At 42.7% G+C, this 20,426-nt stretch overlaps 2 protein-coding genes across 2 annotated transcripts in view; one reads left to right on the forward strand and one right to left on the reverse strand.

Annotated features, from left to right (window-relative positions):
- Nucleotides 1–3,156: 3,156 nt before the first annotated feature.
- Nucleotides 3,157–20,426, reverse strand: part of LOC145436234 (uncharacterized) — a 52,083-nt gene continuing 34,813 nt past the window's right edge. The window contains exon 23 of the mRNA XM_080313592.1: nt 3,157–3,261. Coding sequence (XP_080169718.1) covers nt 3,172–3,261 — 90 coding nt within the window. The 3' untranslated portion in view covers nt 3,157–3,171. The remainder of the gene's footprint in view (nt 3,262–20,426) is intronic.
- The window catches only part of LOC145436242 (uncharacterized), a 46,711-nt gene continuing 38,308 nt past the window's right edge, over nt 12,024–20,426 (forward strand). Inside the window, exon 1 of the mRNA XM_080313603.1 lies at nt 12,024–14,703. Within this exon, the coding sequence (XP_080169729.1) occupies nt 13,171–14,031 (861 nt within the window). The 5' untranslated portion in view covers nt 12,024–13,170 and the 3' untranslated portion in view covers nt 14,032–14,703. The remainder of the gene's footprint in view (nt 14,704–20,426) is intronic.

A 20,426-nucleotide genomic window follows, 5' to 3' on the forward strand; every position in this document is an offset into this window, starting at 1 on the left:
AACGCATATAATTGGCGCTTGCAACTCGCGGTTATTTGCGCCCACACAGTAAATTTCATAATCACATAATGGCATGTCTTCATGAACTTCAGTCTTTTTTCGGCTCATTTGCTGCCTCCTTTCACGAGTTCGGCTCTCTCTTCGTCTGGGCTTTTCAATGCGCTGTATTACAGCGGGATCGGCGATGAGGAGCCCAGATAAACCTCCGACACATAGAAGCATGGCAGAGCCGAGACTCGAACCATCATCCATCGATGTCGTGACTACAGTGTTTTAACCAACTGCGCCACTCGCTTCCCCAATCGGTGATGTGTATAGCTGTACATACGATTTAAAAGCTGAAAATGTATATTATATATGCACGACTGATGTAGCTCTGAGACTAGCTTTCTTCAACCTTGCTTGCGGCGGTGTTTACATTTTACAAATGCTACCGACAGCTTGGGGTATCTGGAAGGCAATAAATTCTTTCAAATCAACGAATGGAGATGGGATCGAATATCCTGTCATAGGGTTGATTCTAATCTTTTGGAGAAGCTCCAAGTCGTCCAATTCCGGATTGCTAAGAGAATGTATAGAGGAATTCGTGTTTTCTAGACGCTTTCATAAGGCTGTCGTTGAAAATGGGGACAAACCAGATACCGCTTTGACCGAACTAGCTCGTTTCATGGAAAAATCATTCTGCCCGCTATCCGTTTTAACTTACAGATACACGAAATATAACGCAGAGCGTTTCCGAGATTTTATCCGCAACTCCGAATATAAACTGAAAAAATGTTTTTGGCTTGCGGAGTTGCTTGTCAAGCATGAACTGGGGGAAACTTTCGTAATTTTACTGGAGGGGGCTGACGATTTGACTTCCGTTAAAGAGAGTTATGAAACAATGAAGCGTTTCAAGAGTTTGAACGTTAATTTCGACTCGCTGGCTTCGGCGGATACAGAAGTCGAGAGACTAGACCACTGGTTCCCAACCTTTTTTGACTCATCGCCCCCTTTTCAAGCCCAACACCGATCATCGCCCCCCAAATTTTGTGAACCGAAAAATCGGTATACAAACTGTAATCACCGGCGGGTTGACTAAAAAGAAAAAGAAAAAGGTCAACTTTTCCGTTCGATGCCAATTTTACACTTTTGCAACTGAATTTTCGTAGGATGACTAAAAAAAAAGCTCATTTCTCCGACTTGACTCCAATATACCCGTTTTAACGCGTCATCGCCCCCTTCGCTATTTTCGCCCCCCGTCGCCCCCTATGTCCATTTTCGCCCCCCTATCGCCCCCTTCGTCATTATCGCCCCCCCTAGATCGACAAATCGCCCCCTGGGGGGCGATATCGCCCACGTTGGGAACCACTGGACTAGACGATGATTTTTACGATAAAAAACGGTGAAGACCAATGTTCCCTCTAAGCTATGCACGTGCGCAAATGGGCAGTGCTGACAAGGTCGCTGCGCACAGAAAATCTAAGTTGCACTCAAAAAGTCCAAAGTGATGACCTTTTTTTAGTCGTTACACTGTTATTCAAGGGTCCGCGCAGTGAGTTGGTGCGTGTGCGCAGACTCTTCAAAAATTACAGGGTACATGGCTTGTGACACAGAAACAGGAGACTTTGTTGTAGCCCTGGGTAATACTGACGTTCGAGCGTGTCATTCGGGAGTCGAATGAAAGTGACCACCTTCTTTTTTCCGCACTACATAATCCAAGTAAAATATGGCTAAATCAACAAATTTCCCAGCGAAAACCGGCTTTTTAATCCTGATCAATTAACTTATCGGATTTGGTCAGTGTCCTCCTGGTAACCGCAATATATAGCCTATATCTCTGTCTTCCTTGGTCAGCTGTATATGCTCTCATGGTATACAAGCGGATGACCAGATTGTGTATATACATAATTTGTATATCATGAGTCGATGTATATTTCACATAGCACAATAACACATACCATGTCCACAATTTGAATCGAATAGATTATTTTCATGCTCATGGCGGCGAGTCCCACCATCACAATGACAACCGCAATTCGGTACCCTTGATTGAGAAGCATCAACAACTCCTACGTCACTTCTGTTCCTCCTCACCAATCACACACAGATAAAAAATATATATTTATGTAAAAGGATAAATGAAAATGTAATCACAGACTAGACGTTTCAGAGAAGCTTCAACCGAACTCCACTTTCGATTTTATATCAAAAAGTAGGCTAGGCTATGCAACCCAAAAAATAAAGATGCATCATAGAGCACCACGGATAACCAATTTTGCTATTCAGCAGCTAGCGAGCAAAATGTCATAAAACACGCGAATTTGGAAAGCCGGATGTCAAATCTAGTCGCCGGCGTTGGACGATCTGAAGACTGATTCAAAAAAGAATTTTTCGTCTTCCAGAAAACTTTGATCCTGAAAAGGTATTCCGGCATTGAAAGATACGAGGTGGTCCCAGAAATGCAGTGAAAATTGACATCTAATACATAGCGCCACCAGTTTTACGGTGAATAAATATCTCATTATTGATAATGTTATTATAATATTACACCAATGGACTAATTTACACTTGGAATAAAAAAATAATAGCAGGACGTCTACAAGTTAGTTTCTTCATTTTCGGTGATCTCTACCTGTAAAACCCTTGATAATAATTGTTCACCCACCCCAACCCTGCCATTTAACAGCTTCCTGTGTCACAGAGAGATAATGATTTGACTTCTATTGCTGAAATTCTAAAAGTTTACGTGACCTATTGGCGCCACCAGGGTTTTCCGAAAAATATTGCTTGAATTTTAAAAACTGAAGAACACGACCTCAATGGGATGCGAAATCAACAAGAAATACATTGTTGGACTAAGAACGACAACTGCTAACCAACTACGTCGTGAAGCGAGACGGGAACCGGTCAACCTCGCGTGTATAAAATCGAGACGACGAGAAAATCTTGTTGGTAATGCAAATTTTTTCGGAAAACCCCGCTGGTGCCAATCAGTTGAATCTCAACAGTTTAGGTTTACAGTGAATAAATATTAAGACTTTATTGATATAATAATATATTCATTTTGAAATAAACACGAATATTATATCTGCTGACACTACTGGGTAATCGCCAGCAACTACTAATTCTCTACTATACTACACTTGTTGACGATTATCCCTGGCTAGTCTCCGGCAAAAACATTCAGGTTTATCTCAATATGAATATGAAAGCGTTGAAAGCGGTTTGAGGAGAATAAGCATATTCGGACATTCGTTCGTGGGCGAGAGCCTTTCGTTCCTGGGATTGTTTGAGTCAGAAATATTGAAACGCGAAAATATCCAAGGAATCATCTTTCTCAGAGTACGCAAGCCAGTTATTATGCCTACTTTACTGCGTGGGTAATTATGTGTTTTTTGGAAAAAACTATTTCTTTTCTAAACTATGCATTTTGCAAGGTAGAAGGTAGTTTTGCAGGGTTATAACCAAGTCACAATGCTCCGAGTCACATGTCAATCCCAGTTTTATAGTTTTGACTCGAGTCAAGTCGAGTCATTTTCAATTCACCACCGAGTCAAGTCCGAGTCCAAGTCACCGAGCAGAGGGTCGAGTCCGAGTCATGGTATTATGACTCGAGTCGAGTCAAATTCATTGTGTTGACTGTCCAGTTTCAAGTTGAAGGCTTGTTAAATCCACTTTTTGTAACTCTGTTTGGTGATATCGAATGGTTTACATTTTAATAAACTAATTTTCGTCATTTTTAGCAGTTTCTGGGCGCATTTTCTACCAATCGACGAAATCCCAATAGTGTGATTACTTTACTAATTCTTGAAATTACAATGAAACGTCGGTCTTGGTCGCCTGAGTCTCGAGTCATATGACTTGGTTCGAGTGATGCGCAATGACTCGAGTCCAAGTCGAGTCAATACACAAATTGACTCGAGTCGAGTCGAGTCATTTCCGTAATTTGAGAAAATGACTCGAGTCAAGTCGAGTCATCTGAAAAACGTGACTCGAGTCGAGTCATGACTCGAGTCATTACAACCCAGAGTTTTGGGATATGTTTGCATAAGTTTTCCGAGTGCAATTAGCCCGACGACTGAACAAAATAGTTCTTGTATCACGGGAACTGAATACATTCCCGGAAAATGCACTTATTCATAGTGTCGATGACATTTGGGTTTATTGCGTATATGTACGTACTGACATAAATTTCCACGATGGAAAGATTGTGTAGGTAGATAATACGCTCTAAAACATGAATATCAAAATTTCATTTCTTCATTCTTCCATAGGTTCTCATCACTGCGTCTGTCATCTCGCGTTGAATGCGGCGTAGCACATCGTCTGTTTGCTGATCATCAGAACAGCCTTTTCTTTTGGCGATCCTGCGTATGGCCGAGTTCGCGATCCATTTGGGTCCGAGTCTGCGATCGTGGAGAAGTTTTTTTATTTCTTGCTGTCCACGTTGCTTGTTTAAAGACAGAAAGGAGGAGGAATGTATTGCGTCTATGTATTGCTTCCTGTCAGGGTTCCCCTTGGTACCATGTTGATCACCGTCTGCAGGTCGGGGTTTTCTGGTGGTTGCCCATTTTTTTTTCAGGTTTCTAAAATCAATAAGAGAGCTGGATTGGACACCTTACATTTGAGGAAAAGTTGTTCGTGGGTTTTGATGTGCGTGTCGCATAGGAGGCAATTACTATTTGGTACCGCTAGTCTGGCGTGGAGTCGAGAGGATTCGGCAGGATTCGGCGAGCGATGTTCCAGTTTATCTCCTTTTGATGGTGTGCGAGCATTGGGTGAGTGATATTGTACCAGCTCGGTCCCTACATCTCGCCAATTTCTCTTCTATGTTGTCTTGCCACCGTTACGTTATATATCCATTCCGTCTGCATCTGATGGATGTCCTGTATCTCGATTTTCATGGATCTCATCTTTTCGCTTATTTCAGTCTAATGTGCGAGGGGCTGGAACGTATGAGGTGTATCATTTTTTATCGCATGTTTTAAATACCTCTCCAGGGTTAGGGCCAGCTGATGGTCAAGTCTCTTGTCCCATTCGCTCTCTGGTTTTGTTCCTTGCTTTCTCAGGTACTGGATCGCCGGCTTGATGTATATCACGTCCGTCACTCTTGGGATGTCCACCACGCCTAGCCCCCCTTGTTCGTTCTTCTGGATGATCTTCGCGTAGTCCATCCCCTTCTCTGGACCTAATAGGATGGCGGTGATGTGCTTCTTCAGGCGGGTTCTGATAGAGCTTGGCATTTGTGTCGTCATTGCGATATATGTAAAAATTGGAAGCACATTGGATTGGATTATTTATATTTTCTCATACCTTTTGAGATTCATCAGTTGGAGGTCCTTCGGAAGTAGTGCTGCTTTTCCTATGGCTGCATCCCATAGTGGAGGTCTATTTAGCCTGCTTTTCGTTATGGTGTTTCCAAGGATGACTAGTTCTTCAGCCCACGCGATTGCCTTCGTAGCTTTCCGTCGTGTTGAGTTCTCAAAGCTCATCCCTTTGGTCTTGTCCTTGTTAATCGTCAGCGAGCTTGCTCTCCCGAAGTCTGCAATGATTTGGATCGCTACATCACAATCCTCCACCCTGTCCAACGTTATCGTGATGTCGTCCGCGTAGGCAAGTGTGATTATGCTATCTTTGTATCCCATCACCTTGTGTCCTTTCAAGGATAGATTCAGCTTCTGCAAGAGAGATTCCGTAGTGATTGTGAACAAGTACATGAAGATAGGGTCTCCTTGCTTGATCCCGGAATCGATTTGGATTGGTTTCCCCACTCTCCCTCCAATGGACATCCATGCCTCGCTTCTATCATATATCGTTCTGAAAAAACTTCGAAAGACGTTACCAAACCCTGCCGTCTCCAGCACCTTCTGCAGGAACCCGTGGTCAATGGAGTTGTACGCCTTTTTGAAGTCAACCGAGATGATTGCTCCAATTTCCCTGCTTTTCCTTTCCGTTGCCACTTCTCTTAGCAGGTGGTTGAGCTGTCCTATCGACTTTGGCGGGTTAACAAATTGGTGTCGATGAGTTATGTCTGGGAGGATAGCCTTCAACCTGTTGGAAAGAATTTTGCAGTTATTCATAGTGGCGATATTCATTAGCATAGGTACTGAACTCAGGTATGCTAGGTATAACGGTCATATCTAGAAAATTTATAGGGAATTGCGGTAAGTGGTAACTGCCTGACTAGTTGGTGTACTGTGCGGTTTGACATAAGCAATGGATTCCGTAATGCTACTGCTCACGAGGGCAGAGAATATCCGCACCAATACATTGATCGAATGCGAGTAATTAAAAGACGTGACGCGAGACGACAAGACAGAAACCTTGATATTACAAATGGCAATTTCTACACGGGCGAAATGTAGTATAGTTGTCATGTGCTGTGTAGAAATATGATATCTGATGAAACGGCCGGAAATATCGCGTCTGCTGTGATTATGACGTCATACTGGCTCAAGGCATTTAACGTGGATGGAATTGATTGAAATACATACTGGCTGTGACAGACACAAACGGCGTAATTGATTTTCATTTGTGCTAATAATCAGAAGATGTCTTGCTGGGCCTTGATATCGAAAGTTTTGACTCCTCTTAAATTAGTGTCACTACTGAACAGAGTCCAGAACAATCTTAACATTTGTGCAAATAATTCCAGTAACTTTAGTTTATTAGCCGTCGCCAAAGATGCGTATTCGTTTGTTCTTGAGACGGAGTGATTGAAATCTCATGACTGTTGGCGCGCGTGTAGGCGAATATATGTTGCATATTGACTGCAGTTGGACTCGCAAGTAATTTTATGATACCGTGACGTTTCGAGTATATATATTATATGTGGTTGTAATTGCGCATTTTGAAAATCCAGTACTTTGCACACGTTGACGTACCATCTTTCTCTAATCTCCTCCAGAGATAAGTGGCAAGAAAATTTGACAGCAAGATGAACATTAGAGAAGGCTGTCCAGTTGTTCCCCGCCATCGATCAGCAACGTATCATCAGTCGGCTTCCATCGGCCTTTCTACCAATGAAAGTGTATAAAGTCACAGGAATACACTTTAAAATACACTTTGTTGACTCTAAAACTGTAGGCCTATAGTAGATTATGTTTTCACTTTAAGCTGCAAATTGATAAAAATTTCAATTCCAACTTCAAAAATAAGACTTCGATAAGAATTGCCTTAGTCAGTTACTTCTCATTGCGTCAGATGAATCGGTGAGACCAAGGTTGGGATTCATTTAGTCCTCGACGCAGAAAAATTACCCTCATTGGCACCCTAGTTCATAGAGCATTGATGATATGTTCGGGTAACAAACTGAGTTTAGAACTTGACAACATCCGAAAAATCTTACTTGATAACGGTTACCCTGAACATGTCATCAGCCGCGGCATAGAGAGGAAATTGACGCAATTCAACGCAGAAAAGTCAACAGTGCCCACCGAACGAACAATAAGAGATGTTCATATCCATCTACCTGGGATTGGTCCCATTTCTACCCGCTTTGAAAAACAATTGATTTCTGCGGTCAGTAAGTGTTACGACACAGTCAAACGAATGTGATTTTTACGACTACGCAACTGCTCCCTTCAACACGTGCTTCCTTCACTTCAACAAAGTAATGTAGTGTACGGATATAAGTGCGTCAAAGCGTCTGCAGGAACGCATAAACCAGCATGTCCCTAGATTTATCAGAACACGTGCATGACGCTCGGTGAAAAGCTCACCCATCATCCACTCAAGTTAAATTGAGTTAAATTGTCGTCTCAACAGGGCGAAAGAGTTCCTGTATCACGATAACTCATTTTCAAAAATTTAGACTTACTTTTTGTGCCCTTGGTCAATTTGCATTAGTCGCGGAGACCCATCTCACAATTTGAACATGGACCGTCTCGCCTACGATTCATTGCTAAAAAAAATCGGCCGCTACGACTCAAATTACGGACGCACGAAAAACGAGAGAGCCTGATGTCGGACGAGCGCGTGAATGTAAGTCGTTCGCAATACGACAGAAAAAGACTTCACAGAGGTTGATGTCAATGATCTTAATGTACAGGTGCAAATGACCTCAAAGTTTAAAAGCGCCAATAACTTGAATAAAACAAACAAATAAACTGAAAAAAGTCCGTAGTAAAATACTACTTCCACTTAATGTTGTATTTAATTGTCTTGGAAATTACTACTTGTACAAGAATAGGAATAGAAATGTTCGGAGTAACGTACACTTCTACTTGAGTAGTATTAGGGTCAGGAATTATGCAGGTTAGAGCAGACTTGGACAATTAGATGATTCTAGTTCTAGAGCGAATGACCGGAAATCTAATTCTAATATAATTCAGAAAATATTTCATTGATCTAGTTCTAGTTCTAATCTAATTTGTGAAAGGTTTTAACGCACTAATAAAAATTCTAATCTAATTTCTGGTTGTCCTGAAAATTTTATAGGAGAACTATATTACGCAAAACAAAACAATCTTGCTGAACTTACATTTTTTACTCTCGTGCTTATAAGAATGAACAATGATTTGATACCAACTGCACTTGATTTAATTTCCAAGATTTCGCGAATTCAGTTATTCTAATTATAATCAAATTTGAAAAAAACTGCGGGTAGCTATACTTCTAATTGTAATCTTATTTGGAAAAACTGTATTTATGATTATAATTCTAGTCTAATTTGCAAATGCTAAAAATATTCTAGATGTCCAATTCCGGTTTAGGGTCTCGTTAGATTAGGCGTGATGATTTCTTTCCACGACAACCTAACCCCAAACCAATTACAAACGCCGTCAATTTTGACCAGATCATAGGAAACCCTGTTTGGGTCATGTTGTTGTGGATAAGAAAGTAGCCTATCCTTAAACTCCGTTTTGCAGACAAAAAGCGAAGCCTAAAATAATGACTTTTTTACTTACTAAATAATTGCTACTTGTGCTTGAGTAGAAATTTACGTTACATTTACTTGTACTTGAGCGGAAATGCGCATAAGATGTGTCTTACATATGATGACGATAAAAGTGGGAAAACCTGTGAACCGGGAACCTAGCCCTGCCGAAACCTCCTCAACCCGAATACATTAATATATACATAACCAAGTGCCAGGCGCGTATTTCACCAAGTGCCGTATACCACAATTCCATGGTTGTAACCAAGTCACAAGATTCCGAGTCAATCTCACTTCTGTAGTTTTGACTCGAGTCAAGTCGAGTCATTTTCAATTCACGACCGAGTCAAGTCCGAGTCCAATTCATCTAATAGTATGTCGAGTCGAGTCATAGTGTTTTGACTAGAGTCCGAGTACAAGTCATTATGTTCCGTTTTCAGCTCAATCCGCTTTTCTCAACTCTGCTCGAGTGATATAGAATGGCTCGCATTCATAATATAGTAAGGTTACTCGGTTTTACCAGTTTCCGACCCTAATTTCAAGTATCAGGTCTGATAGACGAAATGCAAATAAAGTGGTGACTTTACTGTTATTCGAAGTTACAATGAAATGTCTGCCTTGGGGGGCCTAGTATCGAGTCACATGACTTGGTTCGAGTCATGACATTTCATAGTACTTAGTCTGACCCTCCTCGCCACCTCATCCGCGTCAGCGGTGTCTTACAAAAGCCTAGATGTGGGCCGTGCTATAAGTCGGCAGTTACGGAATATAAGAAGAATATCGGCCTGGTGTAAATGACGATAGTAGTCGACAAACACCATGAATACCCCAAAACAAACTTAGTCTGACATGACATGACATTTTCCGGCATGTACTTCATCAAAAACAAACACAGAATACACCTCACTGATGCACATCTGGAACACTCACTAACAGTTGCAGTTTCAAGTTACATATCAGAGTACAGCGCACTAGTTCAGTGCTCTTCAACCATATTCTCATTGTTGTACACACTTTTAACGTTTACGCATAACTCGTACACCCCTGAACATTTATTACACCGTGTGGTGTATCAGTCCCTTTTGACCACTAGTGGGTGTTTATACTGATTGCTCCTGATTACCTTCACGTCGGGACTATTCATTTCATTCGTACTAGTTGGGTGTGGCGTCGCTTCTGTTAGTTGTACCTACGTTAACTCTGTATTATTGCCATGTTGTATTCAGATACACTTAGCTTACTTTTATGTTAATAAAAGCCTAGGAACCGATCGTATTGAGTTCTATCGAAGGGTACAACAATTTTATTAACATAAATGGTCATCCCAACATGGCGTTCTCTCAAGAAAAGTACATACGTGTGCCAGTTTTGGAAGTGATGCCTAGCTCGGCGGACTCGCAGAAGATATTTAATCATTGGGAGAAGATGTTGGGGAAATTCTTAGTTGCCGTGCAGGCGTCCGCTTCAAACTCAACGGCTCCCAATCGATCCTCTTCTGACCCTCCAGCTGAAGTGACTATTGATAAATTGGCTATTCTCTACGGATATATATCGTCGAAGGTGTTCGCTCTTGTAAAGCACTTCGCTACGTATGAATCCGCTCTTGAGACGCTATGCAAGCTCTACAAGAAAAAGAATAACTTGATCTACTCCCGACACCTCTTGGCAACCTCTCGTCAGGATCAAGGAGAAAGCGTCACGGATTTTTCGCTAAAATTGCTAACTCTCGCTAAAGATTGCATGTTCGCTGCTGTAAATTCCGACGAGCATCAAAAGGAAGCCGTTAGCGACGCCTTGATTGCTGGCTTACGTTCGCCTACTATTCGTCTTAGATTATTGGAGCACGATGATATGACATTAGACAAAGCGGTTCAGATAGCCGAATCTTTCGAGCGAGCTCAGCAATTTTCGTCTTCCTACGAGCCCATATCGATGCCCGTCTCTGCCGCCGTGAGCGCTGTGGGATCTGAACAGACGACTAACAGCAATCAAGTCAAAATGACGCCGGAGGGAACCGGCGAAGTTGCACTCGTCAGGAAAGCGTACAAGAATTGCCAATATTGCGGCAGTCAACAATACCCTCTGCGCAAGGTCTGTCCCGCGAAAAACGCCGATTGCTATAAATGTGGATATGAAGGCCATTTCGGCAAGGTATGCAAAAGTGGCACTCAAAATAGGAAGATCGCTGCGCCAGCGTATGATTCTGATGAAGCCTCTCATTTGGCTTCTCTAGCCGCCGGTGGAACTGGTGCCGTAACGTTTAATTCCGCCGAAGTGGCGGACCTCGCTTCCTTGTTGATTGGAGTACCGAAATCACTCAGATACTCGGCTATCATTATCAATATAGCAGGATTGACTATAGAGGCGCTGGTCGACTCGGGGGCCTACGAATGCTTTATGAGACGGTCGTTTGCTAATTCGCTTGCACTCCCTCTGCACGGACCGGAATCCACTATTACTCTGGCATCGAAGGACTCTACCTCTAAAGTATTGGGGCACGTCACTTCGTCCTTCACAATACAGGATCATAAATACAGCGAAACACGTTTCGGAGTCGTAAACAACTTGTGCGCGGATGTGATCTTAGGATTGGAGTTTCTGAAAACTCACAAGAACGTCATTTTCAAGTTCAACGGGACTCGAAGCGACTTGATCATCGGTGATTCTCACTGTTCCGTCGCTGCCGCTAAGATTACAGAGACGCCAAAGAGATTCCACTTCGTTGATAGAAATGTCGATCCCATCGCGGTGAAATCAAGAAATTATTGCACCGACGACGCCCAATTCATCAAAGACGAGGTGTCGAGATTACTGCAAGAAGATGTGATAGAAAAGTCCGTCTCTCCGTGGCGGGCTCAGGTTCTGGTGACGAAAGATGAACGCCATAAAAAGCGGTTAGTTATCGACTATTCTCGAACTATGAATAGATATACGCCGCTGGATGCGTATCTGCTCCCTAGAATCGAGCATATTGTTAATGAAGTCGCTAAAGGAACGGTATATAGCACCATCGATCTGAAATCCGCGTATCATCAGGTGCCTCTTTGCCCATCCGACCGTCCTTCAACAGCTTTCGAAGCTGACGGTAATTTATACCAATTTCGTCGATTGCCTTTTGGGATAACAAACGGCGTCGCAGCTTTCCAGCGATTCATGGAGACAATTTTATCCGAAATCATAACCTGCAAGGTACTATTGCTTACCTGGACAATGTTACTATTTATGGCAAAAATAGAAAAGAACACGATAAGAGGTTGGAACGTTTTATGACTTCAGCCAAGGCTGACGGGCTGACTCTGAATGAAAAGAAATGTGCGTTCTCAGTTGAAAAGTTATCGCTCCTGGGGTACCTTATTTCCCATAACAAAATTCAGCCTGATCCTTGCCATTTGAAATCTTTGATGGATATGCCCATCCCTAACAATGCAAAAAGTTTAAAGCGCTGCTTGGGTATGTTTGCCTATTATTCGAAATGGATACCTTCGTTTTCGGAGAAAGGGAAACCATTGACTCGAAACAATGAATTTCCGTTGAAAACCGATGAATTCCAGGCTATCAAATCGTTGAAAAATAGCCTTATAGGTGCTTGCCTAAGCTGTATATATGACGACGAACCTTTCGAGGTTGCCTGTGATGCTTCGGACGTGGCAATCGCGGCCATACTAAGTCAAAGAGGCAGACCTGTAGCGTTTATGTCGCATACTCTTTCCAAATGCGAGTCAAAATAAAATATTGTTGAAAAAGAGGCCCTCGCTATTATTGAGGCCATTCGAAAATGGGGATACTTGCTTCACCGCAATAAGTTCCGCCTCGTTACCGATCAAAAAGCGTTGTCGTTCATATTCAGCAAAACTCACGCTAGTAAAATCAAAAATGCTAAGTTGTCGGTGTGGAAACTCGAATTGAGCGCCTTCAAGTATGAAATAATTCATCGCCCGGGTACTGAGAATGTTGTTCCGGATACATTTTCTCGTGCCTGCTGCTCATTGCCAAATTCTGGCTTGTCTCTCCATCAGGTGCACGAAGCTCTTGCTCATCCCGGAGTACGACGGTTGAACCATTTTATTAGAGCGAAAAACTTGCCTTTCTCTGTAAATGAAGTCAGAAAGATCTGCGCTAACTGCAGAATATGCTCAGAAATCAAACCGCGATTCTATAAATCCAATGTCCATCACCGTCTCATCAAATCGACTAGACCGTGGGAGAGAATAAGTATTGATTTCAAAGGCCCTGTTGGAGGACCTCGAAAGTATCTGCTCGTAATTATCGACGAATACAGCAGATTTCCATTTGCGTATCCATGCCGAGATATGACTTCAGCTACCGTTGTTAATTGTCTCACTGATTTGTTTTCCTTGTTCGGTCTGCCCGAATATGTTCACAGCGATCGTTCAAACTCGTTCTTATCGAAGGAAGTAACGACGTTTCTTACCCGTAAAGGCATAGCAACGAGCAAAACTACTCCGTACCATCCCACTGGAAACTCTCAATGTGAGCGTTTGAATCAAACGCTCTGGAGATCAGTAAAAATGCTCTTAGCCTCACGAAAATTGCCGGAAAGTTCATGGGAAGCTGTGTTGCCTGATGCCCTTCACTCTATCCGTTCGCTTCTATGTACTACTACTAATTCGTGTCCGCACGACAGATTTTTCAATTTCAGTAGGAGAAGTATATTGGGGGAATCGGTTCCAGATTGGATACTCCAAGGATGCTCCGTGTTGCTGTGGAACTTCGCAAGGAGAAGCAAAAGTGATCCGCTCGGAATCGAAGTCGATTTGCTCGAAGCTAACTCCAAATATGCCTTAATCCGGCATCCATCTGGAGTGGAATCGACCGTCTCAGTCAAGGACCTCGCACCTTATCCGCCTACTACTGAGCCCTACCCAGTCGATGATGGGGCTGCCGAACCGGACCGTGCAGTGGCCGACGATTCGTCTCTGGTTGACGTTAGCAACAATGAAGATTTTTCAGAAACTCCGCAAGAAGTTGTCGCTGATCCTCCGCCCTTGAGAAGATCAACTAGAATCAAACGCGCGCCTGAACGATATGGACAATCCTCTAAATCAGTGGTTCTTAACCTTTTTTCCTCCAGCGCCTCCCTTTCAAAAATTATCGTGTTCCAGCGCCCCCCAACTTCATATTGTGAGGAATGTAATAAAGACAACGAGTAAGAGGGAGGGCCGTAACAGCAATTCGTCAACCCCCCTATAAACGATTGCCTTGGGCACCCATAGCGTGATAAACCAAACTTCTGAGGGCTTCGCCCCCACGAACCCCATAGCGTGATTTCGATGGTCAGCAAAATTTGTGTGGCCTGGTCGCCATAGGTACCAAAATTTTCTATAATGCATGAATGAATAGGTGGTAATTACATATATAAGTCGCTATAAACTTTTTATCCTCTCAGCCCACGTAATCAGATTTACCAGTAGCGCTGAGTGAGCTGTTGTATAGGAAAATAAAGGGCACGTAATTAATAATTAGACATATTCGGGCGTGCCCGTAGGTGCAATTATCCGTTACCAGGGCCGTAACAGCACTTCGTCAGCCCCCCCCCCCCCCCCCAAACAAAAAACGGTCCTGGTTCCCCATCGGGTGATAAACCAAACTTTCGGGGGACTTCACCCTCAGACCCCCATTCGGATGTCCGCTATTTGCTTATACTAGGTATCTACACTGGGTGTCCATTTACTGAGGCAGCTACTCTCGCCTAGACGCGCGAGGCGCGAAAAATTTCACTAATTATTGATTGAATTGGTCAATATGATCGGGAATTGCATGTAAATTGAGATCAATTTTTATCCTCTCTCTGCTCACGTAAACAGATTTACCGGTAGAGCTGAGTGATGTGTGTTTGAAAAGGTAGGGCCCCTCAATAATAATTATACATCTTCGGGCGTATACGCGTTGGCAGGAACGAAACGTCACTTCGTCAGGCCCCCGAAAAAACTTGGGTCTTGGGCTCCCATAGGATGATAAACCGACCGCCCCCCCTCCCCCATCACGTTGTTCGCTTTTGCCACGGAATCAGCCGTACTGTTTAGCGAGTCAGTGCGAAGCGCGAAAAGTTTCGATAATTCATGCTAAAATCGGTCAGTAAGATCGGGGATTGCAAATATATTGCTATCAATTTCTTGTCCTCTCTGCTCACGTTACCAGATTTACCGGTAGAGCTGAGTGAGATGCAATGTTCCCTCTAGGCTGCGCACGTGCGCAGTGCTGACACCGTCTCTGCGCACAGAAAATCTACTTTGCGCACAACAAATCCGAAGTTATGACCTTTTTTTTTAGTCGTTACGCACTGTTGTCCAAGGGTCAGCGCAGTGAGTTGTTGAGTGCGCGCAGACTCATCAAAACTTAAAACGAACATTGTGAGGTGTCTTGGAAACTGTAGGGCCCGTAACTAATAATTAAACATATTCGGGTGGGCGAACCCGTTAATATGACTTCGTTGCATGATGTTATTTCGTGACCTCCTGTCTGCAATATCAAAAAATATAGAATCGTCCAACAGGGATATCGCCCAACAGGAATATCCCTGTCGCCCAATCGTACTAAACTAAGAGACACACACGATTTCAAATTGGTATTTCTTCACTGGCAAAGAATTTTTCCCTGCCAGATGGAATTCGTCTTCTGGGGTTCAGATTGCCAAGGCAGGAACATTCGGTGTCAGTCATTTAGGCGCCCATGGACAATTAAACCTATTTGTATTTTGAAGGCTATATATAACGAAGTTCTCGGTGTTAATTTGCTTTGAATACTCATCAAGGATATGTCCTATCACCAGTCACCACATCATCTACTGCGAAGCCATTTTACTCCAGCGCCCCCCATACCGCCCCCCTGAGCCCAGCGCCCCCCATATCGCCCCCTGAGCGTTTCCGCCCCCCTTCAAAATCGCCAGCGCCCCTTGGGGGGCGCTGGGAGCAAGGTTAAGAACCACTGCTCTAAATAATTACTTTGCTTTTGTTAGTGGGGGATATTGTGGTGTATCAGTCCCTTTTGACCACTAGTGGGTGTTTATACTGATTGCTCATGATTACCTTCACGTCGGGACTATTCATTTCATTCGTACTAGTTGGGTGTGGCGTCGCTTCTGTTAGTTGTACCTATTACATTAACTCTGTATTATTGCCATGTTGTATTCAGTTACACTTAGCTTACTTTTATGTTAATAAAATCCTAGGAACCGATCGTATTGAGTTCTATCGAAGGGTACAACACACCGATACCGTAGTAATCCGTATTTCGATTATATATAGAACATACGGGCACATTCGAGCAGTGAGGGCCTATAGACGACAAATACTACTTGGCCAGGAACATTACAGCGGGGAGTTCCCTTGTGGTGTTCTGTGCTATCACTGATTCCTTGAGATATACCATGGCGTATAAAATTTTCTAATTGTAGAAGCAGAACATCCCCGCAGGCATACTGTATATAATATATGCACCCAAATCGAGAGGAAAAATGTGAGGAAAAGACACTGGGACTGGGAATGAATAGTCGCGCGGAGCGTTAAAATTTTTTCAACCCCGCGTGAATAAATTTCGTCAATAATGTTGGTGTAGTTTCATATATTACTGTCAAAACTTATTCATTCTCAGCCCACGTGGCCAGATTAACCAATAGAACTGATGGAGGGATGTCTTTGAAAAATCTGTGCACGAAGTTGATGATGATGCATCTTCTGATTTTTAGTAATCACCCTGTTGCATGTTGTTCTTTCTTGACCTTTCATCCGGATTGTCGATACAGTCGAAATATAATGGAATCACCCGAACGTAACAGAAAAACCTTCATTCGTTAGACGCACACGATTCCAACTTGGTATTTTATATTATGGGGCGCATAATTTTCCTCTGCGGTTCGCATTTGTACGGTGGGGATTAGATTGCAAGGACAGTTTTACATTAAAATCCAAAAATCCAAGTCACCCTGAAACGCGTCAAGCGCCAAGAAATTTGAAATGAAGTCTCTCAAATATTTGGGAACCAATTCATAAATTCAAATTGCATATTGACGGCCGCCAACACACGTTAATTTAAATATATGAAGACGGCAGCATAATTATGGTATTACGACTGCATGCTTCCGTACGTCCGAAACTTGGCCACCATTGGCCCGATCGAAATAAGGATGGGCACGGCTGTGACGTATAGAAAATACTAAATCCTAATCAGGACCGCCATCTAACATAGTGGTTCTCATACTCGTCCATCGGCACCCCCTGGCTAGTGGCTATGCCGTGCAATTGTGTACACCGAGCAATTTATAAGCTTGCCGCAGGAAACACCAATTCAAAATGTCTGAGCTATTGCGCCGGTTTCCCCTAGATTCATTATGGATATATATCGCAAGCTTAACGAATGTCTACTTCACCCTGTTATACTACAAAAGTTACTGATAACTCCATTACCAAAGGTTAAGTGATGGAGAAACATCTGCTTATGACATCACATAAGGAATATAACTTACAAGCTGCATACAGTCAATATGAACATTGCACGATATTACACATCCAGTCAACCTGATCTGAAGCATAAACTGGCGTATTTATCATGATAGATAGTCATCGTTTCATCATAATGCTGACCTCGAACACCCCAGTATACCCCATCCGAGTGGTACGCCTTTTTAAAATTTTGGTACACCCCAGGGCAGACCTGAGCAAATTGCGGCCCGCGGAGCTATTCTGTGTGGCCCATGAAAAGTTACTTGGAATTAAAAACATAAAACCTACTTTTTAATGTTGCTGCGTGGACTAAAGCCATGGGCCGTATAAATTGAACCGAAAATTCGTTTACTTTTAAGCCTTTTCATTATTATGCCACGATTACGCAGCCAACGTACCTCGCATGCGTAATCCACATTCAAAATGAAGTCAGTGTGGCAAATTACGCCGTAACAGTCAAAGTCACAAGAATTCACTAAACCTTCTATGTTGGCATTGTCACATTCGCATCACACCAGTTGTTCTCAAACTGGGGCGCGCGCCAACCTTGTGGGCGAGAAAGTATCTGAAGGGGGCGCGAAGCTGCGGTCCACTGAATTAGCTGTGTATTATCCGAAAAACATTTTAATGTCTTGATAGAAAAACGCTGATAGGGATTTAATGAAAGTTTAAAAGGTATCATGTTTACTATTGTTTCGGAATATGATGGCAAATAAACTTTTAGGGGATAATTAACCGTCATTTTTTCATTCCCTAATATCAACACCTCCACCTAGCAACATTTACAAATAGTGTAATTCACTGCTTTCAATATAGAAATGAAATTAATCCGGGAGAGCGCAGCTAATTTTTTTTTACTCGGCCCGCCAACGTAGTTTCTGCTTGTCATTGGGCCCACGGAGAAAAATAATTGCCCAAGCCTGTCTCAGGGTGTACGATACACCCGGTTGATAGCATGTAATGCCAGGCTTCCCGCGAACTGATATAGAAACAGATAGCATGATATCCAGTTCAAAGTGTGACATGATTTATTTAAAAATTTGAGTTGACTGTTGTTGCATGATTTATACAAATATGGTGCGAAGTAATTCATGGTTTATTAAAAATGTTTCTGGCTTGCATGTTGAATTAGGATGTTTTGATTTTATAAAAATGTCTTTGAAGTTTCCCCACAATGTGATTCCTGCTCAGTTCCAAGTGGTATAAAAGTGAAAATTCAGTCTGTTATAGGTAAACGGCGGGAGTGAATGGTAGCCCACCACTTCAATCAGTACACAAGAAGTAGCTCTTGGTTGCAAAAAGGTTGGTCACCCCTGACTTAATCCATTCATAGTAAATGGCTCTATACAGACCCGATTGCTTCTTTATCATTTACTTGTTAGAAGTGGATATATAGAATGCCGTGAATCATGAACGGTCTGAAAAGAGACCATATTACTGTGAACGCAGATATCGCTTATTGACAAACTGATTTAGTTGAACTGCATGACGAATAATAATAGAATAACCAAAACTATCTATAGTCCAAAGCAGTGGCTCCCAACCTTTTTGTCTTCATTCCCCACTTCAGATTTATCCCGATCCTCCATTCCCCACCAGGACCGTAAACGCGCGAAGCGCGAAAAATTTATGTAATTCATGTTTGAATCGGTCAATATGATCGCGAATTGCATATATTTTGCTATCAATTTTGTATCTCTTCTCTGCTCACGTAATCAGATTTACCGGTAGAGCTGGATGAGGTGTGTTTGAAAAAGTATGACCCCTACATATGAATTAAACATCTTCGGGCAGACCCGTTGATATATTGGCTTCGTTACATGATGCTATTTCGTGACCTCCTATATCTGCTGTGTCAAAAGATATGGAAATCGCCAAAACCAAAAGGCACACACGATTTCAAATTGGTATTGCTTTACTAGCAAATAATTTTTTGTTTCCGGGATCGCTTTTGTCGTGTGGGTTTCAGATCGCCAGGACAGGAACATTCGACGCCAGCGATTTAGCCGCCTAAAAAAAATTAAACATATACGCATATTGTATATATATATCGAAGTTTTCGGTCACCACAAGGACATTCCTTCTTGGTCAATGTCTTCTCGCTGCTGATCGTTCTGGCACACTTCTCGGAGTCGCATGTTACACGGTCTATAACTTAATCCGTCTTGGTGCGTCGTGGCGCAGTAATGGCCGACGCCGAAGTCTCCGTTTCTATATATTCTACGCATTTACGTGGGGAAAGGGTCCCCAATATTCAAAATATTAGGCAATAAAATTGAATAAGTGACACAAATTTCAAAAAAAAAACTCCATACTTTATGTTAATTCATGAAATCATTTTTAGGCCCTTCGAGCTCATCCCCCACCCAAATTGGCGGGTTCGGGATTCGGCCGATAAGGTCCTGTTCCCCACTACCCTACACATTTGTCATCGCAGAGCAGCTATTTGCTGGTTTGACTACACAAGACATACCTTCACACCAGTACGCAAGACAAGCGCCTATAACTGCAACGTAAAACGTATTGTGAACCGATACCAGCAACGCTCAAAATTTCGCGAAAGCGTTACTTCACGTCAAACTAGTCGTGCTGGATGCGTTCGTGACGCCATGATTGGCCATCCAGAGTTAAACATGACGTTTTGTGAGCACCACGCAATATAATTTTCAATACATACATTCCAGAGTAGTTAACATCAGGTAACGATAATTGCGCATGTGTCTCCGTGATTATGAAGACTGTCCTGTAGATAATTTTGAACAACGCGTTTATTCCCATCAGAAACTATTGAATTCCCCACCGTTTGGGAACCACTGGTCTAAAGTGATGCAAAGCCTACCCGCCATTTGAACGGGTACGTAAGCGAGGGTGTTAAATGGCTTGGAGATGATTTATAGAGATTACGGCCAGCCGTTGTTGACTCGCCACTTTCAAACTCGTGCAGTGTTTCGCACATCTATTCCGGTCAATATAATCTTGGAATTCAGAGGGAAACGGTGAATAAAGACTTCTGGATGATCATTACCATGGATCTCTCATAATGCAAAGTAGATCGATTGTGAGGTCTGCCCTCTGCAGTACGCTAACAAATATTTATACGAAGACGT

Source organism: Botryllus schlosseri, chromosome 3, assembly GCF_051294905.1.
Source record: "Botryllus schlosseri isolate E-star chromosome 3, Bs_hap1, whole genome shotgun sequence".
Lineage (NCBI taxonomy): Eukaryota > Metazoa > Chordata > Ascidiacea > Stolidobranchia > Styelidae > Botryllus > Botryllus schlosseri.